This window comes from Triturus cristatus, chromosome 4_1 (genome assembly GCF_964204655.1).
Source record: "Triturus cristatus chromosome 4_1, aTriCri1.1, whole genome shotgun sequence".
Taxonomy (NCBI): Eukaryota; Metazoa; Chordata; class Amphibia; order Caudata; family Salamandridae; genus Triturus; species Triturus cristatus.
The window spans coordinates 409,313,700-409,336,721 of record NC_140585.1 but is presented as its reverse complement, the minus strand read 5'-3'; the positions used below and the strand labels follow the sequence as shown (position 1 = coordinate 409,336,721).

General features: G+C 42.7%; 1 protein-coding gene and 1 long non-coding RNA gene across 3 annotated transcripts in view; one reads left to right on the top strand and one right to left on the bottom strand.

Moving 5' to 3' along the window:
* The window catches only part of PTPRR (protein tyrosine phosphatase receptor type R), an 813,462-nt gene that overhangs the window by 694,586 nt on the left and 95,854 nt on the right, over positions 1–23,022 (top strand). For both annotated transcript variants that reach the window (XM_085652526.1, XM_085652527.1), the window contains one exon: positions 7,121–7,278. In XM_085652526.1, coding sequence (XP_085508652.1) covers positions 7,121–7,278 — 158 coding nt within the window. The remainder of the gene's footprint in view (positions 1–7,120; positions 7,279–23,022) is intronic.
* LOC146855031 (uncharacterized) overlaps positions 7,177–23,022 on the bottom strand; it is a 113,226-nt gene continuing 97,380 nt past the window's right edge. The window contains exon 3 of the long non-coding RNA XR_014981271.1: positions 7,177–7,315. This is a non-coding gene — a long non-coding RNA (uncharacterized LOC146855031). The remainder of the gene's footprint in view (positions 7,316–23,022) is intronic.

Below are 23,022 nucleotides of genomic sequence, written 5' to 3'. Positions count from 1 at the left end.
CCTCCTTGTTACCGCCCTGTCACTCACTAATCTAACAAGCATTTGCAATGCCATAGGTCTCGCATTTACGCGAGTTTTCAGCTATTGACATTGCAAATAACAATGCCTTTTATTTTTGCCTTTGTTTTTAAAACATAAATAAAAGGCATTGTTGTTTACAATGCCAATAGCGTAAAAAAAAAAATGCGAGAGCTATTACATTGCAAATCTTTGTTTCTATTTTTTATGGAAGGAGTTTCTCCAAAGGAAAGAATGTTTTCCCATTCAAGAAAAAAATTGAAAAAATTTGCTATCTCTGGACATTGTGTAATTGTACACTAAATACAATTATACATAACGGGAAAAAGTTGCCTTTAAAAAATATTTGACACATTCAGTAATTCACATGGTGCTACTTTCCAGGCGTAATATTGTTGAGTTTTGTGAACAGGAGAAATTGTAAATCTGCACTGTTGAGAAAGTACTTCTACCACTGCAGATTTACAAAGCCATTTTGATTCAAACCTGGTGTGACTGTGTTACGGTCCATGGACGTCCAATTATTCCATGGTCATTAGTCTCAGTAGTTCTGTCTCAGAAATGCAGGTGCATGTTGGACACGACAATTCAGCTACTCTCAAATTACAATCCTATTTTAAGTGCATACTTTATACTGTTATATGCTTACACAGAACATGAATATACCTTGGTAGTGAAACAACGTGTACAGGAGTTCACAGAGGTGGAACATACCATGCTCTGTCATTTTCGGCCCACACTAGAAATGTATTTTCACATTCTCTTTAAACATTCCGGAGCAATATAAATCTGTGTGCCATGGGGTTGGTGAATCACATTTTTCAAGTATCTGCTGAATAAATATTTATTGATATGAATACATGCTAACTCTAGCTGAGGTTCCAACAACGATGGAGGACACACTCCGGAATCTAGGTCTATGGCTGATTTTGAACTCTTCAGCCCACGAGTTAACTTCAGGGTCAGGTAGGCTCTATCGAAATCCGCATTCCTAGGAAGGTGTTTCTCCAGGCAGATCTCCATAGAGAGTTGTATTAGATCCTTGTTGATGCCTGCCATGGATTATTGCAGTATTGTTTATACAGGATTCCCAAAGAAACATAATCCAAAACTACAGAGAATACAAAACCAAATCCTAGTGTATGCATGGAACTAAAGAAATTTGACATCTTCACCCCTATCCTACGGGCACCACACTTGCCGTCAGTTGAATACAGGATTAAGTAAACAAATGTGTGCATGAGGCACAATGCTTTTTGGGTATGCGGTCTGCCGTATCTCATTTACTATTTAGTTGTGTGGGCTGAACGTAGGTGGTGCAACTAATGGTCAGATTTTATGTTGGCCATTTCTTTTTAATTTTCCAGAGACAAATCTTCAAAGTGTCAGATTGTCTTCAGAAGATGGCAAGCATTAGCTAAGCCAACCGGTAGCGATGTGCCAATGTTTTTTTGTCACCACTGTTGGCTTTGCCAATTCTTTTAAAATTGTTCCAGCATTGGCAAAGCCAATAACGGAGACTGCCCGTCCTGACAGTGTATTTCCTACACATTCCACACACAGTGTGATTTGATGCAACGTGGTAACCATTTTGAAAGTATAAAAATATTATTTTCAAAACTTTCAAGCTGCCTCCACATTGCTACACATGGCATTGCATCATGGCAGCTATCTTTAAATTATAAAAATGATATTTTCAATACTTCGAAATGGCTATGTTACTTCATATCAGGTTGCATCATCTTGGGAGTTTAACAAATACTTTCAAGATGGGTGGTTTCCACTTATGGCACAATTTTAAAAGTATCCTGCATTGGCAAAGTAAATGACAGTAGTCAATGTGGAGTGGGAGAAGGCAGTGGAGTGGAGGCGCAGAAGGAGAAGGTTGCCCAGGTGAAGCAGAGAAATCCAGGGGAATGAGAGAAAGAGGCAGAGAAGGGGAGAGAGACAGAGAACCTTGCACCAAGCTGCAACATTGCTAAATGTTGGAGCTCAGAGGGAGGCTAGGAGGAGAGAGATGGGTGGAGAAGGAATGGCAATAGTGTGACTGTGATGTATGTGCAGAAGCGGAGAGAGTAAAAAGCAGACAATGAATTAGTAATAAATGTGAGAAACAAAGAAAATAGTTCCATGACTCATCTATTCAAAAGTGAGGATAAAAAAGAAATTGTCCGGGGGTGCGACAGACACAAAAATATGGAGAGAAGCAATCCAGTCAAGAGCAGGGCACTGAGATAGACAAGAAGGCCATCTAGTGATGAGGAAGGGACTGATCAAAGCCCACTTTAGTTAGTATTATGTGCAACGCCATTTGTGACAGTCAGCTTAAACTGTAAGAAGACTGCAAAAAGCTAAAGACTCCGGAGACTCTGGAATTTTTCTCCCAGTGAGTGGGGGATTTTTTGCAATTTTCTAGTCCGTGACCTACATGGTGTACAAGGCAAACCCCGTCAGGAAAAATGCCATCAGTCTTAGCATTGAAGGCCGACCCTGAATAACACAGGCCCTGTGACATGTCTACTAGTGGTCGCCCTGTAGAAAGGAATTTTAACACCGTTTAAAATGTATATTTGCAGTGTTTTGCCGTCTTTATGTATTTGCATTCTCTCTTTACCCAGTTGAATTTGAAATAATAAATTGTGGTACATTTATACTATCTGACTATACCGAATGTGATTACTAATCAAGTAGGTGCTCAATTTGAGCTGGTGGTTTCCAGTGTTCAGCACCAGCACTTAATTGTCAGCACTGGCACTTATGACCACTGCCACACGGTGGCACTGTTTGTGCAAATAAAAGTTAAGCAGAACAGTTGCTTATTAATACAATATGCATTCCAAACAACGAATACCAGCAGCCTAAGCCATTCTTATAGCTTTTGTGGCCTTGAACATTCTGAAATGTGACACTTGTAGCAATTTGATAATTGGTAGTTGTCTAGGCACTGTCATTTGAGCACTGGCAATGGGTGGTGCAAGCTGTGGTTGCCCTGGCACTTATTTGTTTTACAAATTAAGCCCTGGTGATAAGTACTATATATACAAGAGTAGTTTTTATGACACGTTTTTACAGACCATATTGATTCCCTTTCAGGTAATTTTTTGTTGTCCTTGTGATGTGTAGTTTAAACACTATTATGTGATCTGATAAGAATAGGAATGAATAAGTGGCTCGGGAGAGAAAGGAATGGATTTTGGAGTTATGGTAGTGGGAGCACAGGCCCATATAAAAGAATACTTTAGTTTTCAGAAGTGAAATAAAGTTGTGAGTTTAGTGTTTATTTCAGTTTCTGGACTCTCTAGGCAGCTACCATAGCACCAGCTTAGGCTCATCATTGTATTTATATTCATAGCATTTGTAGAGTGCAGCTGTCACCAAACTGGTATCCTGGGTACTGTACTGCTACACAGGAAAACATGTACCTGAGAGGGATCTGGTTACTTAGGGAAAAGCCAGGTCTTCAGAGCTTCCCTAAATTATAACAGTTCTGTTGAAGACCTAAGTAAGGGTGGTAACTCATTCCACAGCTGGACTGCTTTAACTGTGAAGGTCCGACCACCTTGTCTTGACTTCCAAAATGTGTTTATGCAAAACAACTGTTACAAAGATGTCTCGCAGGAGTAAATCCTTTCAGTCTGTGTTGTAAAGGCACAGGGCCATTGCCCTTTAGTGCCTTAAACACAATGCACGTGGCTCTAAAAATGATCCTGTGCTTTAAAGGAATCCAGTGCAACTCCTTTAGGGCATTGGATTCAAAGGATCTGCTTGGTCTGTTTAAAGCAAGTTTAGCTACTGCCACTTGGACTTTGTGTAATCTAGAATAGTCCAGAGCTCCAAGTAGTAGGGCATTACAGTTGTCCAGTCTACCAAGTATGGCAATACGCACAATGAGAGGTTTAGCTTGGGTGGGCAGTAGTGGTAGCACCTTTCTAAGACTGCGAAGTGTGAAACAGGCGCCTGCTACTTTTGTAACATGGCTGTCTAGGGATTGCATGTCAAATACAATACCAAGGTTGCAGACTGCCCGATAGCTGCAACTCCTCCCCAGATGAAAGGGGTCAAAAGTTAGGGGGAAGTATCATCTTGGGGATTCTGCTTGCCGAGCAGCAGAAAAATTCAGTTTTATCCCCATTTAACTTCAGCAAATTTACATCCATCCAATTAACAGTGTCTGACAGGCCTTTCTAAAAATCCACCTCTACATCCTCATGGTTATTAAGGGACAGGATGAATTGGGTGTCATCCGCATAATTAACCAGCATGATGTCAAGCTCCTTTATGAGAGCAATGAGTGATCTCATATAGATGTTAAACAAGACAGGGCTGAGTGCCAAGCCCTGGGGCAATCCCTGTCACAGGCTTTTAAATCCGGAGCAGTAGGGGGGCAAGGCAACAGCCTGACACCAATCCGACAGGTAGGATCCCATCCACTTCAGCACTGTACCCCCTCCCCCCCCCCACTCTGATTGAGACTAGTCTGGCCAAAAGGATTTTGTGGTTGACCGTGTCAAAAACAGCAAACAAGTCAAGCATATTAAGACTGTTGACTGGCCACTGTCCACCCTCATCCGTAACTTCTCCAGGGCAACAAGTAAAGCGGACTCAGTTCCATGTCCAGGTCGGAAACCAAATTATTCTTCCTCGAGGACAGAGTGTGTTTACAGGTATTGGGATAGCCTCCTGCTTTCATATTACTCCATTATTTTCACTGGGAAAGGAAGGGTTTATATGGGCCTGTGATTGCTCAGGACCTGAGGATCTGTTAAAGATTTCTTTCAGAGGTGGTTGACTATCGCCTTCTTCCACATATGTGGTACATCACCCATCTCCAAGGATTGATTGCATACCTGCAATGTGGGGAGGGTGAGTTCCTCTCCTAACTCTTTCCACATCCTATAAGGTATGGGATCAAGTGGCAATCCTGATGTGGTAGACCTGGCAATGATTTGCAAGCAATCCTCCGAGATGGGTTCAAAGTTATCAAACCTTCAGACATGGCTCTCCAAGGAGTCTAATCCATTTTGAGTCCTGGTGGGACCTAACACTGGTACTTCAATACAGATACGGGTATCGCTCTCTCTGGCTGCATTTTCCAAATTATCCGAGATAACCAGTTTGGAGGGTATTATCTCAGCGGAGACACCAATATCCTCCAAAATCTTGCTGATCTTCTTATCAAAGAAGTCAGCAAGGTCATCGGAGAGCTCCTGCGAGGGTGTAACTTCCTGCAGTCTAGGTTTGATAATTCCCAAAGGATATCAAAAGCCTTTTTAGCACCATTTGTGCTAAATAATTGGCATACTAATCAGCCTTGGCTTTGCTGACCTCTCTTTTATAATCACAGAATGAGATCTTTAAACATATTTTATATGCTTTGATGTAGCAGCTAAGCCATTTTCTTTCAGGCTAGTTTAAGCATTTTTAATGATTCATCATACCAGGGCGCAGATGGTCTATGACGAGATTTCAGGTTGGTGAGGAGAATTACTTTATCCAATGTTTTTAGTGTCCCCTGCTCGTATGCTAAATAATTGACCTCTGAATTCTTGGGGTCAAAAGTGTTTGAGAGGTTAAAAAATTGTCTCATATTTGAACTATTCTATTTATGCAATACCCTCCCTTCTCTCGTCATAGTGGCCAGCTTGGGGGGGTGAGGGGGGGGCATGGTTCCTTCACTATTATATGAAGTGATAATAGACATGTCCAGTCCAGTGTAAAGGGAAAGTATAATTCCCGAGAATCAGCCCATCGTGGGCAAAAATGAGATCAAAAGTATGTCCAGCCCGATGAGTGGGGCCATGCACTCGTTGCTGTAGACCCAAAACTTCACATGATCCCAGAAGTTCTTTAAAAGAGAGTAAGAGGTCCCCCTCCGCCCATAGATTGAAGGTCCCCAAGATAAAGAAATTCAAATGTGCAAGCGCCATGTTGGAAAGGACTTTTATCGGGGGTAAAGGTGTGAATTTGGGAGAACTGGAGCTCTATAGCATACAACGCCTCAGAAAAGTTCTACGATGGTTTTGTTTGCCTGGATTAGCAATGATGTCCCCGGGGTACCACAGATGTGACAAGAAATGCAGATGTGAGGTATTGGGTTAGCCAGTTTATTATATTTATGCAATTCTGAGCATTAAACTTCAACCTATGAAACATGATGAGATCTCAAAAGCCCTTTGCTTGAAGGGTTTGTTATACTAGAGATGCTGGAGGGTGGCAGGAAATTAGAGAAAGATAGTAAAGCAGTGTGAATGGAGGAAAGAGAAGCTGTTGCAATGGAGCTACTAGTTTTGAGTCTCATTTGAAGTACTGAGAACGAAAGGATTTGCTCTTAAAGTAGGATGCCATTCATGTCTCTCTTGAGTGCATCCTTATCACTGACTCTCAGTTAGCAATCATTGGTTCCTATCATAATATGATTTAATTATGTAAAACCAGAGGTGTTGTGAGAGCTGTTCTTCTGGTAGAGCTCTGTGCAGAAGCAGTTTATTAAAAGGGAGACCAAAAATATGATCACTATGATGAAGATTTTATAAATGTATTTATGATTTCAAAATATTCTTGAGCTTTTTGCATGGAGCGAACAACCAAAACTACCAAATCAGCATATCATAAAGCTCTGTAAAGGCATTAAAAGTGGCTTTACCATCTGTTGTAAAGTGCAGGGGCCAGAGGTTTTCTTAGAATATCACAGTTGTCAAATACTAAAGCTTCCTTGTTTTGATTCAACCCCTGGACTATTTCATTCACCTCCTTACGCCTCCTGACTCTATATTTTACTGTTTCAGGTTAGTTTTCATCCCTTCTTTCTCCCTTCACTTTGTCCTAGATTTCAATTTCTTCTTTCTCCATTCTCTGGTTTTTGCTTTTTCTCTGACTCAAAGTGTGGTGATGAAAAATAAGTACCTATTCCGAAAAGGACTGCGGGAGACCACCATGCGTAACCACTGGCAGAAATTAGGTACTGCTAAAAAAGCCAGAGACCTTAGAAAGACACCTCCTTTCGAGCAATGTGTTATAACAATGAAGACTTGTCTGTTTATTGGTAAGTTGTTACAGTGGGCATTAAATAACTTGGAATTCGTCTTTTTGTATTCACATTCAGTATGGAAGCCAATCCCGGACTATGAAGCACTACTGGTACACGTCATGGCCAGACCACAAAACCCCAGACAGCGCTCAGCCACTTCTGCAGCTCATGTTGGACGTCGAAAAGGACAGGTCAGCTTCTCCAAGTGGAGGGCCCGTCATCGTCCACTGCAGGTGAGGTAACTTTACGAAGAAAACGCCTACATTGTGTCTAAAGGAGGAAAATTGATCAACAGATTATTGAAATTACCATTACATTTATTGTTATTATTAGCTAATTCAGTATTAAATTGTTTAAATACCATTTAAGTAAGGTGTAAGTTCTGATGCTTTAAGGTAGCAGGCGATTGGGACTGCCTGAGATCACTAATATCACAATTCCACAGAAGGGCTGTGCTAAGTAGTTGTAGTTTCATACAAGCATTGCAATCATGTGGCCTTCAAAGGCATCTGGAAACAAATGGATTGAGTGGTTACTTGCTCTAACAGGTGTATGTTGTTAATTTTAAATCTGTTGACTAGCAGCATCTTTAGGCAGCAGCATGCCTGACCATATAATTGCATGTTACATCACTCCATTGAGCTAGCCTTAAAAACACTCATCTTTGGTGCACTCATATACTGTTATATGTCCCATGTTCTCCACTTTGGTTGTAAGGTAGTCACATTTACCTTGCTATATTTGTAGAACAAGCTTTGTTGCCTCATGTTTCTGTCATGGTGGCATCTGTTGTGATGGAGTCTGTGGTACACAAACATCCAGTGAGATAATTTGCTTTCACTATTTCCTGCTTCTTTTTTATGTCACTCATCTAATCCTACCTTATTAGAAGTAGGAGTTTTAAGATATGCACCATGTGTATGTCTGCCGGGATTGGGCAACCCAATCCCGGCAACACAATGTCGGGATTGGGAGTTTGTGCCCTAGTGCATGCTGGGAGGAGAGCCTGAGAAGAGGATCGAGGCGGGCGCTTTGTCAGGTAAGTTTAAAAAAAGTATTATTCCCGCTAATCCCCCATCCCGACCCCCCTCCACTTTAATATTGCAGCAGCCGCCACAGGCTATACCAGGCCAGGACTACACCATTGGCAAACTCTGCTTTTGGCTTTCATTCTGGCCATATTTCTTTGCCGTCCCGACATTGTGAGTAAATTGAGATTATGGTTTTATATCCCATTACCTGCAATAGCATGGATTTGGGTGGGATGAGCTGTTAAAGCGGGTCCTGGGGGGTACAGTTGGCGCAAATAATACCACCTTTCATTTGAGGGTGGTTGTTGTGCATTCTGGCTGTAGTTGTTACCTTTTGCATCAATGTTGTTTAAGAAAAATGCCCGAGTGTTATGGAGGCTCATTGTCATCGGCTTTACCTTTAAACAGATTGCAATTCTATTTTTTTTACAACAGTGGAACATTTAGAAGAAAAGTCAACAAGTTACATCATATCTTCATCTTGAAGTTCATAAAACTTGCCAAACATTTGTGAAATTCATGTATTAGAGCTTCGGAATAAATGCTAAATGGGATAAGGATGACTGATTGAAGAAGTGAGATTCAGCTCAATCTGGAAAACATGATTAATTATAATAATCCTGCTGTGTTCATTGCTTTTGGACGGAACATTGAAATCTAAGCAGTGACAGATAAATTGTCTTAAGGCATTGCTTGAGTTCAGAATAATAGTTTATGCAATTTCAGGCAGGATAGGATTGTAAAGGTGTAAAAGACCCAGAGTTACTGATGCATGAAAATGAAATAGGACAATGTTTCCTTGAGATGCTGCAGTGAAGAGACAGAGCTGGAAGGTAATTTAATTACCAATAGATCCATCTTTGCTCCTTGATACAACATCATCGGAATTTGACGGCCCTAGATGCATCATGTGAAGAAAGAAATAATTTCCTTAGGGAGTGATGAATACCACCATATATCATCCATACATGTTTGTAAACTTGTGTTTAATTGCATTAGACACTACTGAAAAACCATGTATTCAATGAAACCTATTCAATTGGCAACGGGTTAGAAATGACTAATGAAGAAAATAGGCACTCGGAAGCTTATTGAAAGCTGGCTGCAAAATTCACCCATAACGTGGCAAATGCTGCGAGATTTCTTTGATGGGCCATAGCGCAACACTCAAACATGATATACACAACCTTCCTTCATAGGAAATTCATTATTCGATTATTATATTATCTTTGCACAGCAAACTATAATCCTATTGTCATTGAGTCATACAAATTTACACCATAAATCAGTTTATATTTCTTGATACATACTTCATCCGCTTCTTTATTCATTGAAATTAAAAACAAATGCACCATACACCTGATGTTCAAAAATATCTTAATTTGATCTAAGCCTTTATCAAACACCTTATTTCCATGCTACACTAGGCCTCTAACACAGCAACAAGATTCGAGCTCCCATCATTCTGACCCGCACTCATTACACCCAACATTTCAACACAGGTGACACTAGAAACTCCCACTCTTCCAATAATTCATGTTAAACTGACTTGCAGCTAACATGACTAAGACAGCACAGCGCTACAGGGTACTCTCGGGGTAGCAATGCTCTGGATGATTGAGGAGTGTACGCAAATGCATAAATTCTTTTAGAACATTTTCAGAAATTACATGAAAATTGCAGGAAATTATGCGAAATATTCGTTTTCTTTTTTTTTTGTTTTTTTTTAACTGAAATGGGATTTAACTCCTTCTCATGAGAGTTTAAGCCAGTATGTGCCATGCTAAAAAAAGTTTTGCGCTACACTAGTAGGTGCTAGTTCGTGCAAAATGTGTCTCTTTGCAAGACATTTCGTGTGGAAAGTAGTCTCTCACTGGTATCTTATGAGGATTTTTTATGTGAGGTGTGCTGAAAAAATACAAAATTGCTAAATTTTGAGGCATTCCAAGCAATCGCCACAGCGCGAGGATCCGCCCTCTGCCACAACTTCAAGTCTCGAGGCTGTGGCCCCAGGCAGGGATCCTCCGGCACAGTGCAGCCCATGGCAGGGAGCACAGAGTCAGTATATGCGAGCCTCTGCCTCCAGAAGGCACCCCCAACAACAAGGAGCAATTACGAGGTTGTTCGCCAGCAGTTACATGGGCATTTTATTAATTTTTCTGCACTGGCTGTAGGAACTTCTTCAAACCGCAGCCCTCTTTATAGCGACTCTGTAGCTCCCTCGGAAAAATACAATTGTATTTCTTAAAACAGCAAATTTATTCTTAATTTGTAAGTATTTGTTAAAGCTGGAGGTAGGGAAAGCTGCAATTTTTTCTTAGAATTTTGAAGACAAAAAAACATTTCCATCAACGGAAGATTTGCATCACCTCACAAAATACAGCCTTGTTTCAGGGCAAGATGCCTCCTATATTATGTTACCCATAAATGCGCTCTTTCACCAAAATTGGAGCAAGCCAAAATAATTCTGCCCAGCCCAGTTGTGCAAGACACTGCCTAAATCTGTAGCGGAGATTGCTCAAGATCCTAAAATGTTAATTTATGATGATCAAATTCATAGATAAACCCTGGGATGCATTGGCTCAGACATGCAGGTTATATAGATACAGATATACATTGGTTCTGATCCTGGACCTGATAGAATTCTCAGGTCCAGTGTGGCCAAGCCAAGATTTTTTTCCCTGAATCTTTCTTTCCATTCTAGGCAATACTGTCTTTTGAAGATTTAGTTTAAGTGCATCTGAGTTAATGAAGCCAACCCATAAATAAAAACTGCAATAGCATGAATAGTATCAGTTTGTTTTGTTTTTTGACAAATTTATAGGACACCACCCCGATTCTCTGAAGTCTACCTTGACTGGCCATCAAACAGTGAGTAACCTTTAAGATGCTTTGTATCACTCACAGAGCTTACTGGTCTCAAGGTCCGAAATATCTGTCCAAACTTTCAATAATTAAAATCCATCTTGCCTTATTGAGCTCATCATCTGACAATAGGATTACTACAGCTCTTATTTTGTTTTTAATTTGTTTTATTGATTTTTGCAACAGATATAACATATGCAAAACAAGACCGAATTTCAAGTCTGAAATGTATGACACTGGCACAATTTACACAAGTTTTCTATGTAGGGAAAGTACCTTTTACCTCTTTTAGAAATCAGCCTATATTAAGAGTATTGAAACAGAGCATATAGAAAGTAGTTTTCTAAAATGTCACCCATCTATTTAGCAAGATAGCTCCAGAAATCAGTTCCTATGTTCTAATCTGGTTTATGTAGAACGCTTCTCTGTATAAATTGCACCATGTCATCACATTTTGCAACCACTCCTTTGGCTGTTGGGACAGGGACCCTGAAACAAGATAGTGCCCCAAAGCATTTGTCGAATACTAACAAGATAGTCTCTAGGATCCCAGCTACAGAACCCAGCAAGGGTAGCCTGTATATGATGATCTATAATCAGAAATCATTAGCAGTGTTACACTCCAATAATGCAGATTATGTGAAAAGGACCAAATTAGGTGGATAACATCAGCTTAGGGAGTCCTACACCTGCAGCATCTATGATCTGCAGTGGTATATAGTTTATCTGATAAGTTCAGTTCATTTTCAACCACCAATGGATTGTCCTGTACTCAAATATTTTGGAGACACCCCTGCTAGATCTTTAATGGCCCCTAGGAGTCATTGGTATAGCTACTGAGCTTGTGGAACTGGGAGAACTGACCAGCATCTCACAAACCCATGTGTGGGCTGTACTCATTGGATGGGAATGTACAGACAAGCAACGGAACTTGCCAGAGGCACTCAACAGGGAATTTGGCTAGGGCCCATTCCTTCACTATCAAATGCATCTGTGCATGCATTTAAAAAAAGACTTAAATTAGCATATTTGCGTTAGGAAGTATCAGAGCATAAGTAGAAGCAAATACTAAAAAGAGGAATATCATAAAAACACCAAACAATTGGTCTACCTAAGTTAGTTTCATACTTGTAGGGGTAGAAGGCCCCTCAAAGTCATCTACATGGAGAACCTGGCAGAAACTATTCGATCAAATTCCTTAATCACAGGGATAAAAATTATTGGTAGTCATGAACATATGTTGGCCCTCTATGCTGATAGTTTGTTGGTGACCCTATCAAACCTTCTGTGCTCCTGCCCTAATTAATGACCTTGATGCATTTGACCTAGCATCCAGCTTCAAAATAAATATTCAGCAATCACAGGTTTTAAACCTCCACACCTTCCACGACACTCCAGACTCACTGCAGAGACTCTTTCCATTAGCATGGACTAAACATTACATACAGTACATAGGAGTCAAGCTCCATAAGCACCAAAAACAGCTCTGACTTAACTGCTGAAAAAGATCTGCAGTCCTGGTAATATGTGTCCTGTCCTGGTTGGGAAGGATCTAAGCAATTAAAATTATGCTTTTGCCCAAACTCCTGTACATGATGCAAGCATTACTACTGTAGCCTCCACTGTGGATATTAGATAGGCTTCAGAAACTCTTGGAAAGTTTCATGGAGGGTAAATACCACAAATGACAATGAAACAGTCCTACCTACCACAATAGGGAGGTTTTGGTATCCTCAAACTGTCTAGCATCCCATATTAGATATATAGTGGAATGGAACAGGACTGCCTCGAAGGAACACTTATGTTTCATAGATCAACATATAGTAGGCATACATATCTGGAAGGTGCCATGACTGGCTAAGAAATACATACTATGGAGAATATACTCCTCCTAGGTCACAAGAGCTATGCTGAGCTGGTGGGACAGGGTAGCCATTCCAATGGCATCTCTTATATGCTTTGGCAAAATGTAAATTATACCAGTGTGACTCATGTAATTTTGTGAAATCCCCTTTAGACTTGTAATGCAAAATTGCATCATTATGCCACTTTGCATACTTACACACCAGTCATGGTACAAAGTTTCCAGTAAATGCACTCAAAATGACTGCAAATGCATAGGGACATCAGAATGTGAGCAGCTGCAGTGAGCAGCACTTTTTAAAAAATGCATCCTTGTGCCAAAAATTGATCTAAGGGCACATTTCATGGCAAAATATAGCACAAAGTAACAGATGTGCATTTTGTAATAACACATACTTTTGTTGTAATTTCACACTCCTCGTTTTCTCAACATTGCCCTCACTACTGACCCCTGTAATAGGCAACCCAGACGTCTGCCATACCTGGTCAGGGAACGCCTACTGAGACCGGCAGAGTTCTATCTGCAAAAAGAAAGGGGCTTTTACAGTGCCGAAAGGCTTCACTACTTTGGACAGATTAAGGCTGACTTTGGAATCCCTAAGAGGAAGAGACAAAAGTACTTACACTTAGGCACTGGGTGACTCATGCAACCATTGCTAACAATATATGCTAACAGACTACTCACCCCTTTTGAAAAATGGGTAATCCCAAAGCAAGTTCATAAACACATATTGTCTGACATCTAAAGATCCCGGAGGTCTACGACTAGAAGGCACTCTCTTCAAGGAAGAAAAGTCTAATATATTCTGTAGAGCCTGCACTTCAGTGACCAGTGACTCTGGCAAAGAAGCCAGAGAACCATACAGGTATTACACTTTATCTCGCTGGGATTGGCTGCGGATACGGTGGCCCCCGAAGTTAAGAAGGAATTTTCCTATGGCACCCTAGTTTAATGAGAGACAGAGCTCTTAGACAGGCTTGCCGGCATCAGTAAAGAGTATGAAGGAAGTCCTATGAGGAGCAAGAAAGTGGTTAGTGGATGAGGGGCAAGGCGTGGCCTTGATCCTGTTAGACCTATCGGCAGCCTTTGATACCATCTCCCCCTCTCTACTAATGGAAGGCCTACAAGAGATGGGCATCACAGATAGGGCATTGGCACTGTTGTCCTCCTTCCTCAAACATCATTCTCAGAGGGTTCTGCTGAACAAATATTATTCTGTTGTCTTCTCTCTGCCTTGTGGAGTACCACAGGCTCTTCTCTGAGCCCTACTTTATTTAATTTATAGGTTTCTCCCCTCGCCACCATTATCCGTTTCTGTGGGCTGCATGCGATATCTTATGCTGATGACACCCAAATAATTGTATGAATCCCTAAGAACTTTTCAGCCACTGCAGTTAATTTCTCACATTGTATGTCTGCGGTAGCAGAATGCATAAGAAGACATTTCCTCAAACTCAATGGTGAGAAAACTGAGGTGCTGCTCTTTGGAACACATTCTTCAATTGGAATGATGGCTGGTGGCCAGACTCCCTTGGCACTCTGCTTATCCCTACAGATAAGGCAAAAAAATCTCAGAGTGGTTATAGATGCTGAGCTTTCCCTTAATGGACAAGCCAATCGCACAGTCACTAAGTGCTTCTGGCTTATAAGAAGGCTGGACAAAATCTTCCCCTTCATTTACAGTTTGCTCTGGCATTGGTTATGTCCAGAATGGATTATTGCAATGCTCTCTATCTGAATTCTAACATCAGTTCCCAAGCTGATCTTCAGGGAGCACAGAACGCACTCGCTAGGGCCGTTCTTGATATTTCCAAGCATCATTCTGCTTTGGCGGGCCTGAGGGAGATTCACTATCAGAAAATGTATCAAATTTAAGGCTCTCTTTATGGTATGTGTTAGACCTGGCATCCTTGGCATGGGTTTCCCCTGTATTTTTTTGCCTTTGCCTCCTGTGTTTTACTGTGTGTTGGACTTCGTTTTTGCTGGTTTAGATGCTTCGGGCAATTTACCACTGCTGTTCAGTGCCAAAGTGCAAGTGCTCCCACTGTAAATTGTTGTTATGGATTAGTGTGTCCACAATTGGATTATTTGATTTACTGCTAAGTCCCTGGTACAGTGCACCATGTGTGCCCAGGGCCTGTAAACCAAATGCTGATAGTGGGCTTGCAGCACAGATTGTGCCACCCACACCAGCAGCCTTACAAAAGGGTCTCCGGTCTGCCATTGCAGTGCCTGTGTTCAGTACGTACTGTCATGTCAACCTGGCAATTGCACCCCCTTGCCAGGCCCGAACCTTCCCTTTTCTTACATGTGAGTCATCCCTAAGGTAGTCCCAGGGTATCCCTGTGGGCAGATTGCAGTGAATGTGAAAGGTAGGACATGCCTGATGTGTTTGGCATGTCATGATTGTGAAATACTGCCAATTTAGTTTTTCACTATTAAAAGGTTATCTGTCCCATAGGATAGAATAAGGAGTTTACTTATAACATCTTATACGTATAACTGCCCATGGGAACAAGATAGGAAAATGAAGTTTAGTATGCCTGAACTTAGACTCTAAAGATGCATCTGGGTTTGAAAATACCCCTTTTAGAAAGTGTGTATTTTATTGCTTAGCCATCCAGTGTGCCTCTGCTAGGTTTGTGTATTGACTGTCTGGCTTTGGAGTAACAGGGGCTGGGGATTTGCATTCTGTTCAGACAGCCACTTGGGAGGGATGAGGTGTGTCCTGCCTTTCCAGGGTGAGTCAGGGCTGGGCTGAATAGACCTAGGCTGCATTGTAGGGGGGGGAGGAGATTTCTTTCACACCTGAATGGGCCTGGTTTGCCTTGGACAATGCTGTCTCCACCTCTTGTCAGGAAGCTGGCCAAGGGAGGAAAAAACTGTTTTTTCTTGAGCACAGACACTCTCTGCCTCCAGAGAACAATGGATTTTGTACTATAAAAAGTGGAGCCCAAACCCCTGAACTTTAGATCACTTTTGGAATTCAAGAGGTACCTCTGCCAAGAAGAAGAGCTGTGAGAAGCTGGAGGAGAAGTACTGCCCCTTTTCTGTGTGCTGTCTGGGGTTGGCCTGCAGTAGCTGTTTCTGCCAAGGAGAGGAACTGTGTGTATATTCTGCTTGACAAAGTATCTCCAAGGGCATGAGGTAGAACTTGCCCCCTGTTCAAGAAGTCTCTGGAACAGCAAAGACTTCACCATCCTTCTGGGCACCGTCTCTGGAACCACTGGTGTCAGTCGCCGTAAAAGAAAAGAGCAGCCAACTGTCATAGAGACAGTCATTGGCTCGTGTCCTGAAGGCAACGCAGAAGGCACCGCTGCACTTTGCACCGTATCCTTGGTCTCACCGTCGCCGCTGGGCGTCCGTCACCGAGCCGTTGCTTGCACCGCATCCTATGGGTACCTCATTCTGCATGACCACGCCTCCCTCTGTCCGGACATCCCCAACACCGTTGCTGCCCAACCCAAACATCGAGCGGCTCCTTTGCATGCACCGTGACCTGCCAGCACCGTATCGAGCACCGCCTCACTCCGCATCATAAGCCTTGGCCTCACTGATGACCTTGAATGACCGTCACCAAACCGCTTCCTGCACTGCGCCATGAGGGCACCACACACTATGCCAAGCTACCAAAGGGGTGAGCAGGGGTTATTTTAGAAGTGTATACCCCTTACCCTGACTAGGAAGAAGGGTCATACTTGGACAAAGGTGCAAACCATTGCCAACTAGAGACTCACATTTTTAAAAGTATGTAAGGATTTCTATCTCTTGTACACTCCAAGCAGAGTCCTGCGATGTGCCCATCATAATCTATTCACCCTGCCCAGAGTCCGCAAAATGAGATAGGAGGGCAGAGCTTTCTCAGTTTTCTGCAGCTAGACTCTAGAACTCGCTGCTTCTGTCCCTTACTTCAATCAAAGGGCATTTGTCTTTTAGAAAGGCATTTAAGACCTGGCTATACACTCTACAGACCGTTTCTCGGCCTGGTCACGCATGTGTTGATTGACAGCTGGTTTGGGTGGGCTGCTGTGCTGTGACTATGGCGACTTTGATGCCAATGGGTATTTGTTGTGCTTTATAAATAAAAAATAAATCCATCAACCAACAAGTGTAACCCCCCCCAAAAAAAAATCAGCTGAGAAAGGAGAAAGTGCGGGGCCACAGGCACTCTGACCCAACTGCTATGGAGCGGGTCCAAACTAAAACAAATACTGACAGGAAACACTAACTAATATGAACACACCCCTATTCCCTGCATACATCCTCTTCAGCTCCCGCAACAAGCAAACTTACCTCATGCGGTCATGGAAGGGTAGGGCAATACCACTAGCTCTCTGTGCCATTAAGCAAATGAGCACTGCTCTAAGGGGGTCTGAGGTGGACCCAGATTATGATGCCTGGCTACATAGGCTGTTGGAGCTCCTGGGCATAGAAAAACTTCCAGCCACTTTAGAATGTAAGTGGAATGAATGTGAAAAGATATGGGATCCCTGTATCAATTTCCTGTAATCCACTCTCTACGCCACAATACGGTTTTAACATTTCTGCAAATCAAAAACATGAACAAGAAGAAATGCTTGTTACCTAAGGAAAGGGAATGGTTACCAGATATTATGGACAGTGCCTGAAGCCCAGGAGACATAGCAACTAGACATGGTGGAAGTTACCCATTCATAATCCAATCATTAGAACCAGTGTGGAATGGGAGTATAGATAGATAATGCAAAAGTAAATGCAAGCTTTCAATAGAAATGCAACAGGTAATCTGTACAAGAGTGACTATAACAACAGAGCAATTTCATTGTCATCTTTCCGCCAGTGCTTTGGGGATGTCACAAGTTTGTTCTCCATCTTTCTTATATATGTGTGTATGTATATATATATATTCACTGAAAAAACCATAGGTTTCAGGGGTGTTATAGTTAGCTGGACTTTTCACTTGTACAAAACCATTGAAATTCCCCCGTTATAGTTAGTTCAGCTAACTATAACTCACGCGCCCGCAATGCACTGCTGATGACGTCACATATTACATCACTCATGACATGGTCAGTGACATCACTCATGACATCACTGATGACATCTCAAATGACATCACTGATGACATCACTGATGACATCATCCAGTGAATGTGTGTTTTTCTGAAAATTAAATATGTTTTATATATGTATATCTCAAGGTCGATGGAAGAATAAATGGGTATATAAGTGTCTAAATGGATGATTTGTTTTTGAAAAATTGATTGTGTAACTGACTGATTAAGTGTATCATAGTGAATACATGGCTTAGTGAGTAATGTTTAAATATGTAAATATCTGTATCAGTCTCTCACTTTGTGTATAAGTGGCTGCATGGGTTGGTGAGTAGCTACATGGGTGTCTATATAGGTTATTAGTTGGTTTTTTGAGTATCAGTCTGAGTGTCTGCATGGTTCGGTGGGGGGTATTACGTAGTGCATAGGTGCATGAATGAGTGACTCACTGTTTGTATGTGTTGAACACAGCATGTGTGCAGGACTGTATGGGTGGATGAGTGTGTGTATGGGTGTGTTAGTGAGTGAATGACTGTCTCAATAGTGTCTTTATGAGTAACTACATATGTTTTAAACTAGTATATGTGACTATTGGTGTATATATGTGAGTATATGTGAGAGTGAGAGATTGAAAGAGTTCCTGTATGAATAAGTATGTGTTTCTATAAGTGATTGTTTAAAAGACTAAGTATGTGTACGTTTCCGTAGAAGTAAGTGTGGTGGTGTGTGTATATAACTGTATATGCAAGTAAATGTATGTTTGATTCTTTATTAGCATGAGTGACTATGTGTGTGAGTAACTCTATGGATGAATGGCATTGTGTAACAGGATGTATAGGTGCATGAGTACATATGATGAGTGAGTACATGTATGAGTGACTGTATAGGACTGTTGGTGAATGAGTGGATGTGTATCTTAGAATTACTGAAGAGGTTGTTGTAACTGGTATTGGTATGTCCATTGTTTTGAAAATTGTAGTCTCTATTTTTGAATGTGTGTATCAAAGGTTATATTAGGGTGAGAGGAGGTCTGCCACTCTATCACAAGGATGATGTCATCAGTGATGTCATCAGTGATGTCATTTGAGATGTCATCAGTGATGTCATGAGTGATGTCACTGACCATGTCATGAGTGATGTAATATGTGACGTCATCAGCAGTGCATTGCGGGCGCGCGAGTTATAGTTAGCTGAACTAACTATAACGGGGGAATTTCAATGGTTTTGTACAAGTGAAAAGTCCAGCTAACTACAACACCCCTGAAACCTATTTCAGTGAATTTCTGAGGTTTTTTAAATGCTAATTCCTAACTATAACGTGCCTGAAACCTATGGTTTTTTCTGTGAATTTCAAAGGTTTTTTAAATGCTAATTTCTAACTATGCCTACAGAGATAGGACATGTGAAGAAAGAAGAAAAAATGCACAGAAAGAAACAAAAGAAGTGCAGAAAGAAGCAACAGAAGTCCTCAAATACGAAGATAAGTGCAGGAAGAAGGATAACGTGCAGAAAGAACAAAAAGAAGAGCAGAAAGAAGCCTTGTTGCAAAATCATCCTGTACCCTCAACTTTTTCAGACGGATACTGGTGGTAACTGAGTCTGACTAGCCAGTCCTAGAGCCAGTGCTATGTTAAAAGACACTTAGAATACAGTGAAAACACCTACATACACAAGGGAACATTATGCGTTGGGGTCCCCCTGTGATTAGCATGACCTCCTCTGTAAGCCCCTAGTACATAATAGGGCATGGGGATTAAAACTACCTCTTAAAACAGGCCACAGGGCGTTTTTGCACACGTTAACTCAGGCCCTGTCCCCTCCCTTCACCACTGTGTAAACACGCCCTGTGTCCATTTTTAGTTGGGAGATTAAGTTCATTTGAATCCTGAGGGTCCCTAGGGTCCAACTAGCCCACTAGGTACCTCCAGTAAATGCCACAGAGCTGTGTTGCAGAGAGGTGTAAAAAGTGGCACGGCCTGGACCACCTCCTTGCAATGCAGCTCAGTGGCGCTTACTGGAAGCACTTGGTGGGCTAGTTAGCCCCCAGGGGCCCTCAGTATTGAAGGGAAATTATATCCCCAATTTAAAACGTACCATAGTGCGTGTTTGCACACGTCACCTCAGGCCCCGTCCCCTCCCTTCACCACTGTGTAAACGCGCACTGTGGCTGTTCTAAGTTGAGAGATTAAGTCCCCTTGAATCCTAAGGGTCCCTAGGGTCAAACTAGACCACTAGGTACCTCCAGTAAGCGCCACAGAGCTGCGTTGCAGAGAGTTGTAAAAAGGGGCTTGGCCTCAGAACACCTGTCTGCAGCGCAGCTCCCTGGCGCATACTGGAGATGCCTGTTGGGGGCGCGTTTGCAGAGTGCTGCACGGAGGGGGCATGGCCTCCGGCACGATGCCAGTCTTTTATTTATTTTAATTTTTTAAGAAGGGGGCCTGTGTGGTTCCCCTTCTTATTCTAATTTATTGGCCCTGATGACCCCATCCCCCAGGGCCTGTCTCCTAATTATATTTTTTTGACCCCAATCCCTAGGGCCGGCCACTGTTTTTTATTATTTTAAAAAAATATTTATTTATAGACACACCTAGGACATGCTGGACAAACCGTACGTACCTATCACCATGACGATTTGCGGGATATTCATTAAAAGGCGACTGCATGCAATGAATCCACGTGGAATGTATTTACACTACTAGTGAAGCTCTGACATGTCTGATGCCCTACCGTGCCTAATCCCGGTAGACACCCTTGTCGTTTATTTATACAAACATGGGTAGCTATTGACGGGCACATTTAATACACATGCACACCAAGCCATTCAAAGGGGATTCGACAAAAATTCGACCAAAACTATGCAAGAAACCCCCCTCACGGTTAATAAAACACACATCCACTGCCGGATGTGTAATACTTTTTATTTTACTCTCTGGAAAGGGGACGAACATCACTTGAGAGTCACAGCGCGCTCCTGACAGAGCCCAATGCTGTGTTACACCCACCATTGCCTGCCGAGTGCCACACACCTCTGTGTTGTATTCCACTAGCTAGTGCATATGCTATGACACTCTCTAGCCCATGTGCACTGTAACACCACCCCGTGAATATGTCATGCCACACTTGTCTTCGCACGGGTTATATTGCCCCATCTAACGTGCCTTCCTCGATGCCTATGTTATAACGCACAGTGCTATGCCATACATATTACAATCTGCGATCCATATCTGTGTCACAGTGCATATGCAACGTTACACTCCCCAGCACATATTTTATATTACAACTTTAGAGACTAGTTAGGTTACACAACACTGCCCTGTGCATATTACACTCCAAGGCGCATATCGCATAGCACGCGCTAGTGCCTGTGCTATCTCGCGCTCTCCAATGAATCTGTCATTGCGCACAATGTATTGCATATTATATTTCACGCCCGGTTCATCTTATATCACACTTTTTGGTGCATAGTTTATACCATACACTATATCTAGTTTTCATTTTCAATCGTGCTCTCAGGACTATGTTCTATATAACACTGTGTTCACCTACCCTTTTCACGGGCATTACATTTTGCGATAGGGGGTGGAGGGTCAGGGGGTGTTTCTGCCAAGTGAGCCCGGAGTCACAGTCACAAACGTCCTCTTCTTCCTGAATAAAAGTGAGATTATGCTGCATACTTGTTCATATTTTAAGTAGTTCGCACAGACTCAATGTTTTAAAAACAATAAAGTTCCTAATACCCGCCTTCTCTGAACAGTTAGCTTGCTGCCCCATCCCCCTCCTCCCTATCCTCTGTTGTGTGAATCCATGGAATAGCCTCCTCCCTCCTGGCATGCATGGTCTGATGTGCTGCCACTGCCCTCAATTTAGTATGATGTACCAGTCCACTCCTCCTGCCCTCCATTGCCCAATTCTATGCCCCATCATTGACCTCCTGCTTAAACTCTGTGCTTAGCTTGCTGCCCCTATTCTCCTTCCCCCTGCCCTCCGATGTCTTTGTGCATGCCCCTGCTCCATCCTATTTGCCCACCATGTCCCATGGACCTGCCACTCCTATCTACTCTGAGTGTTCTGTTGAGCTGCCACTCCCCTCCCACCTGCCTAGCATTGTCAGATGACTGTAACCTGTCCCTGCCACCTCCACCCTGCCTGTCCACATGCCATGCCCCTATCCTCTTCCTCCTGTCCTACATGGTCCATTGTACTGCCACACCCTTCTGCCCTCCCTGGTCTGTTGTGCTGCAACTGCTCCTCCTGCCTGCCCCGTGTGGTCTGTTGTGAGGTCCCTTCCCCTGAACTTTCTTGTCTGTGCACAGGTCCTGACCCTCCCTTCTATCCTCCATCGTCCTTTGTGCATGCCCCTGCACCCTCCTTCTTGCCCATCATAGCCATTGGTCTTCTGTGCTGCCATGGCCCCTCCCACCTTCCCTGTGTGGTCAGTTAGCTGCCCCTGACCCCCTCCCACCTTCCCTCCATGGTCTGTGTGTATGCCATCACAGTCTCACTGTTGCTCTTCATGGTGTGTCTTGCTTCTAGTGCCCATCCTGCCTGACCTCCATGGCTATCTTGCTGCTCCTGCCCTGCCCCCTTGCCCCCAGCCCTCTGTTTACATGTGAAGACCCCTACTCCCTCCCTCCTGGCTTGTCTGTTCCATTGTAATGCCCCTGATCCGTCCCTACTGCCCTTTATGGTCTGTAATGCTGCAGCTTTCTCTCCTGTCTGTCCATTATGGTCAGCTAGCTACCATTGCGTGTAGCCCCTCTGTTCTCTGTTGTCCATGTGCATGGTCCTGTCCCCTCCCTCTTGCTTTCTATGGATTGTTGTGCTGCACTCCCGTCCTGCATGCCCTGTGTGGTGTATTGTGCTGCTGCAAACCCTGATGCCTGCCCTGCAGGGTCAGTTTGGTGCACCTCTCCATGTCCCTCTTGTCCTCTGTTATCCAAGTCCATGTCCCTATCCCATTTCCTTCCATGATCCAATGTACCATACTTGCGAACATTTTGAACTTGGTAAGAGGGAGATTTTGAAAAAAAACTGGGGTATTGATTTTCCCCTTTGAGTTACATTGAAAAAGAGGATATTGTAGACAGGAGACAGATCAAATAAAGCCCATTTGAGCTTAAAAACATTGGACGTTTCCTGGCTGAATCGGGTCTGTTGGCATGTATGGTTGTACTACCATTGCCTC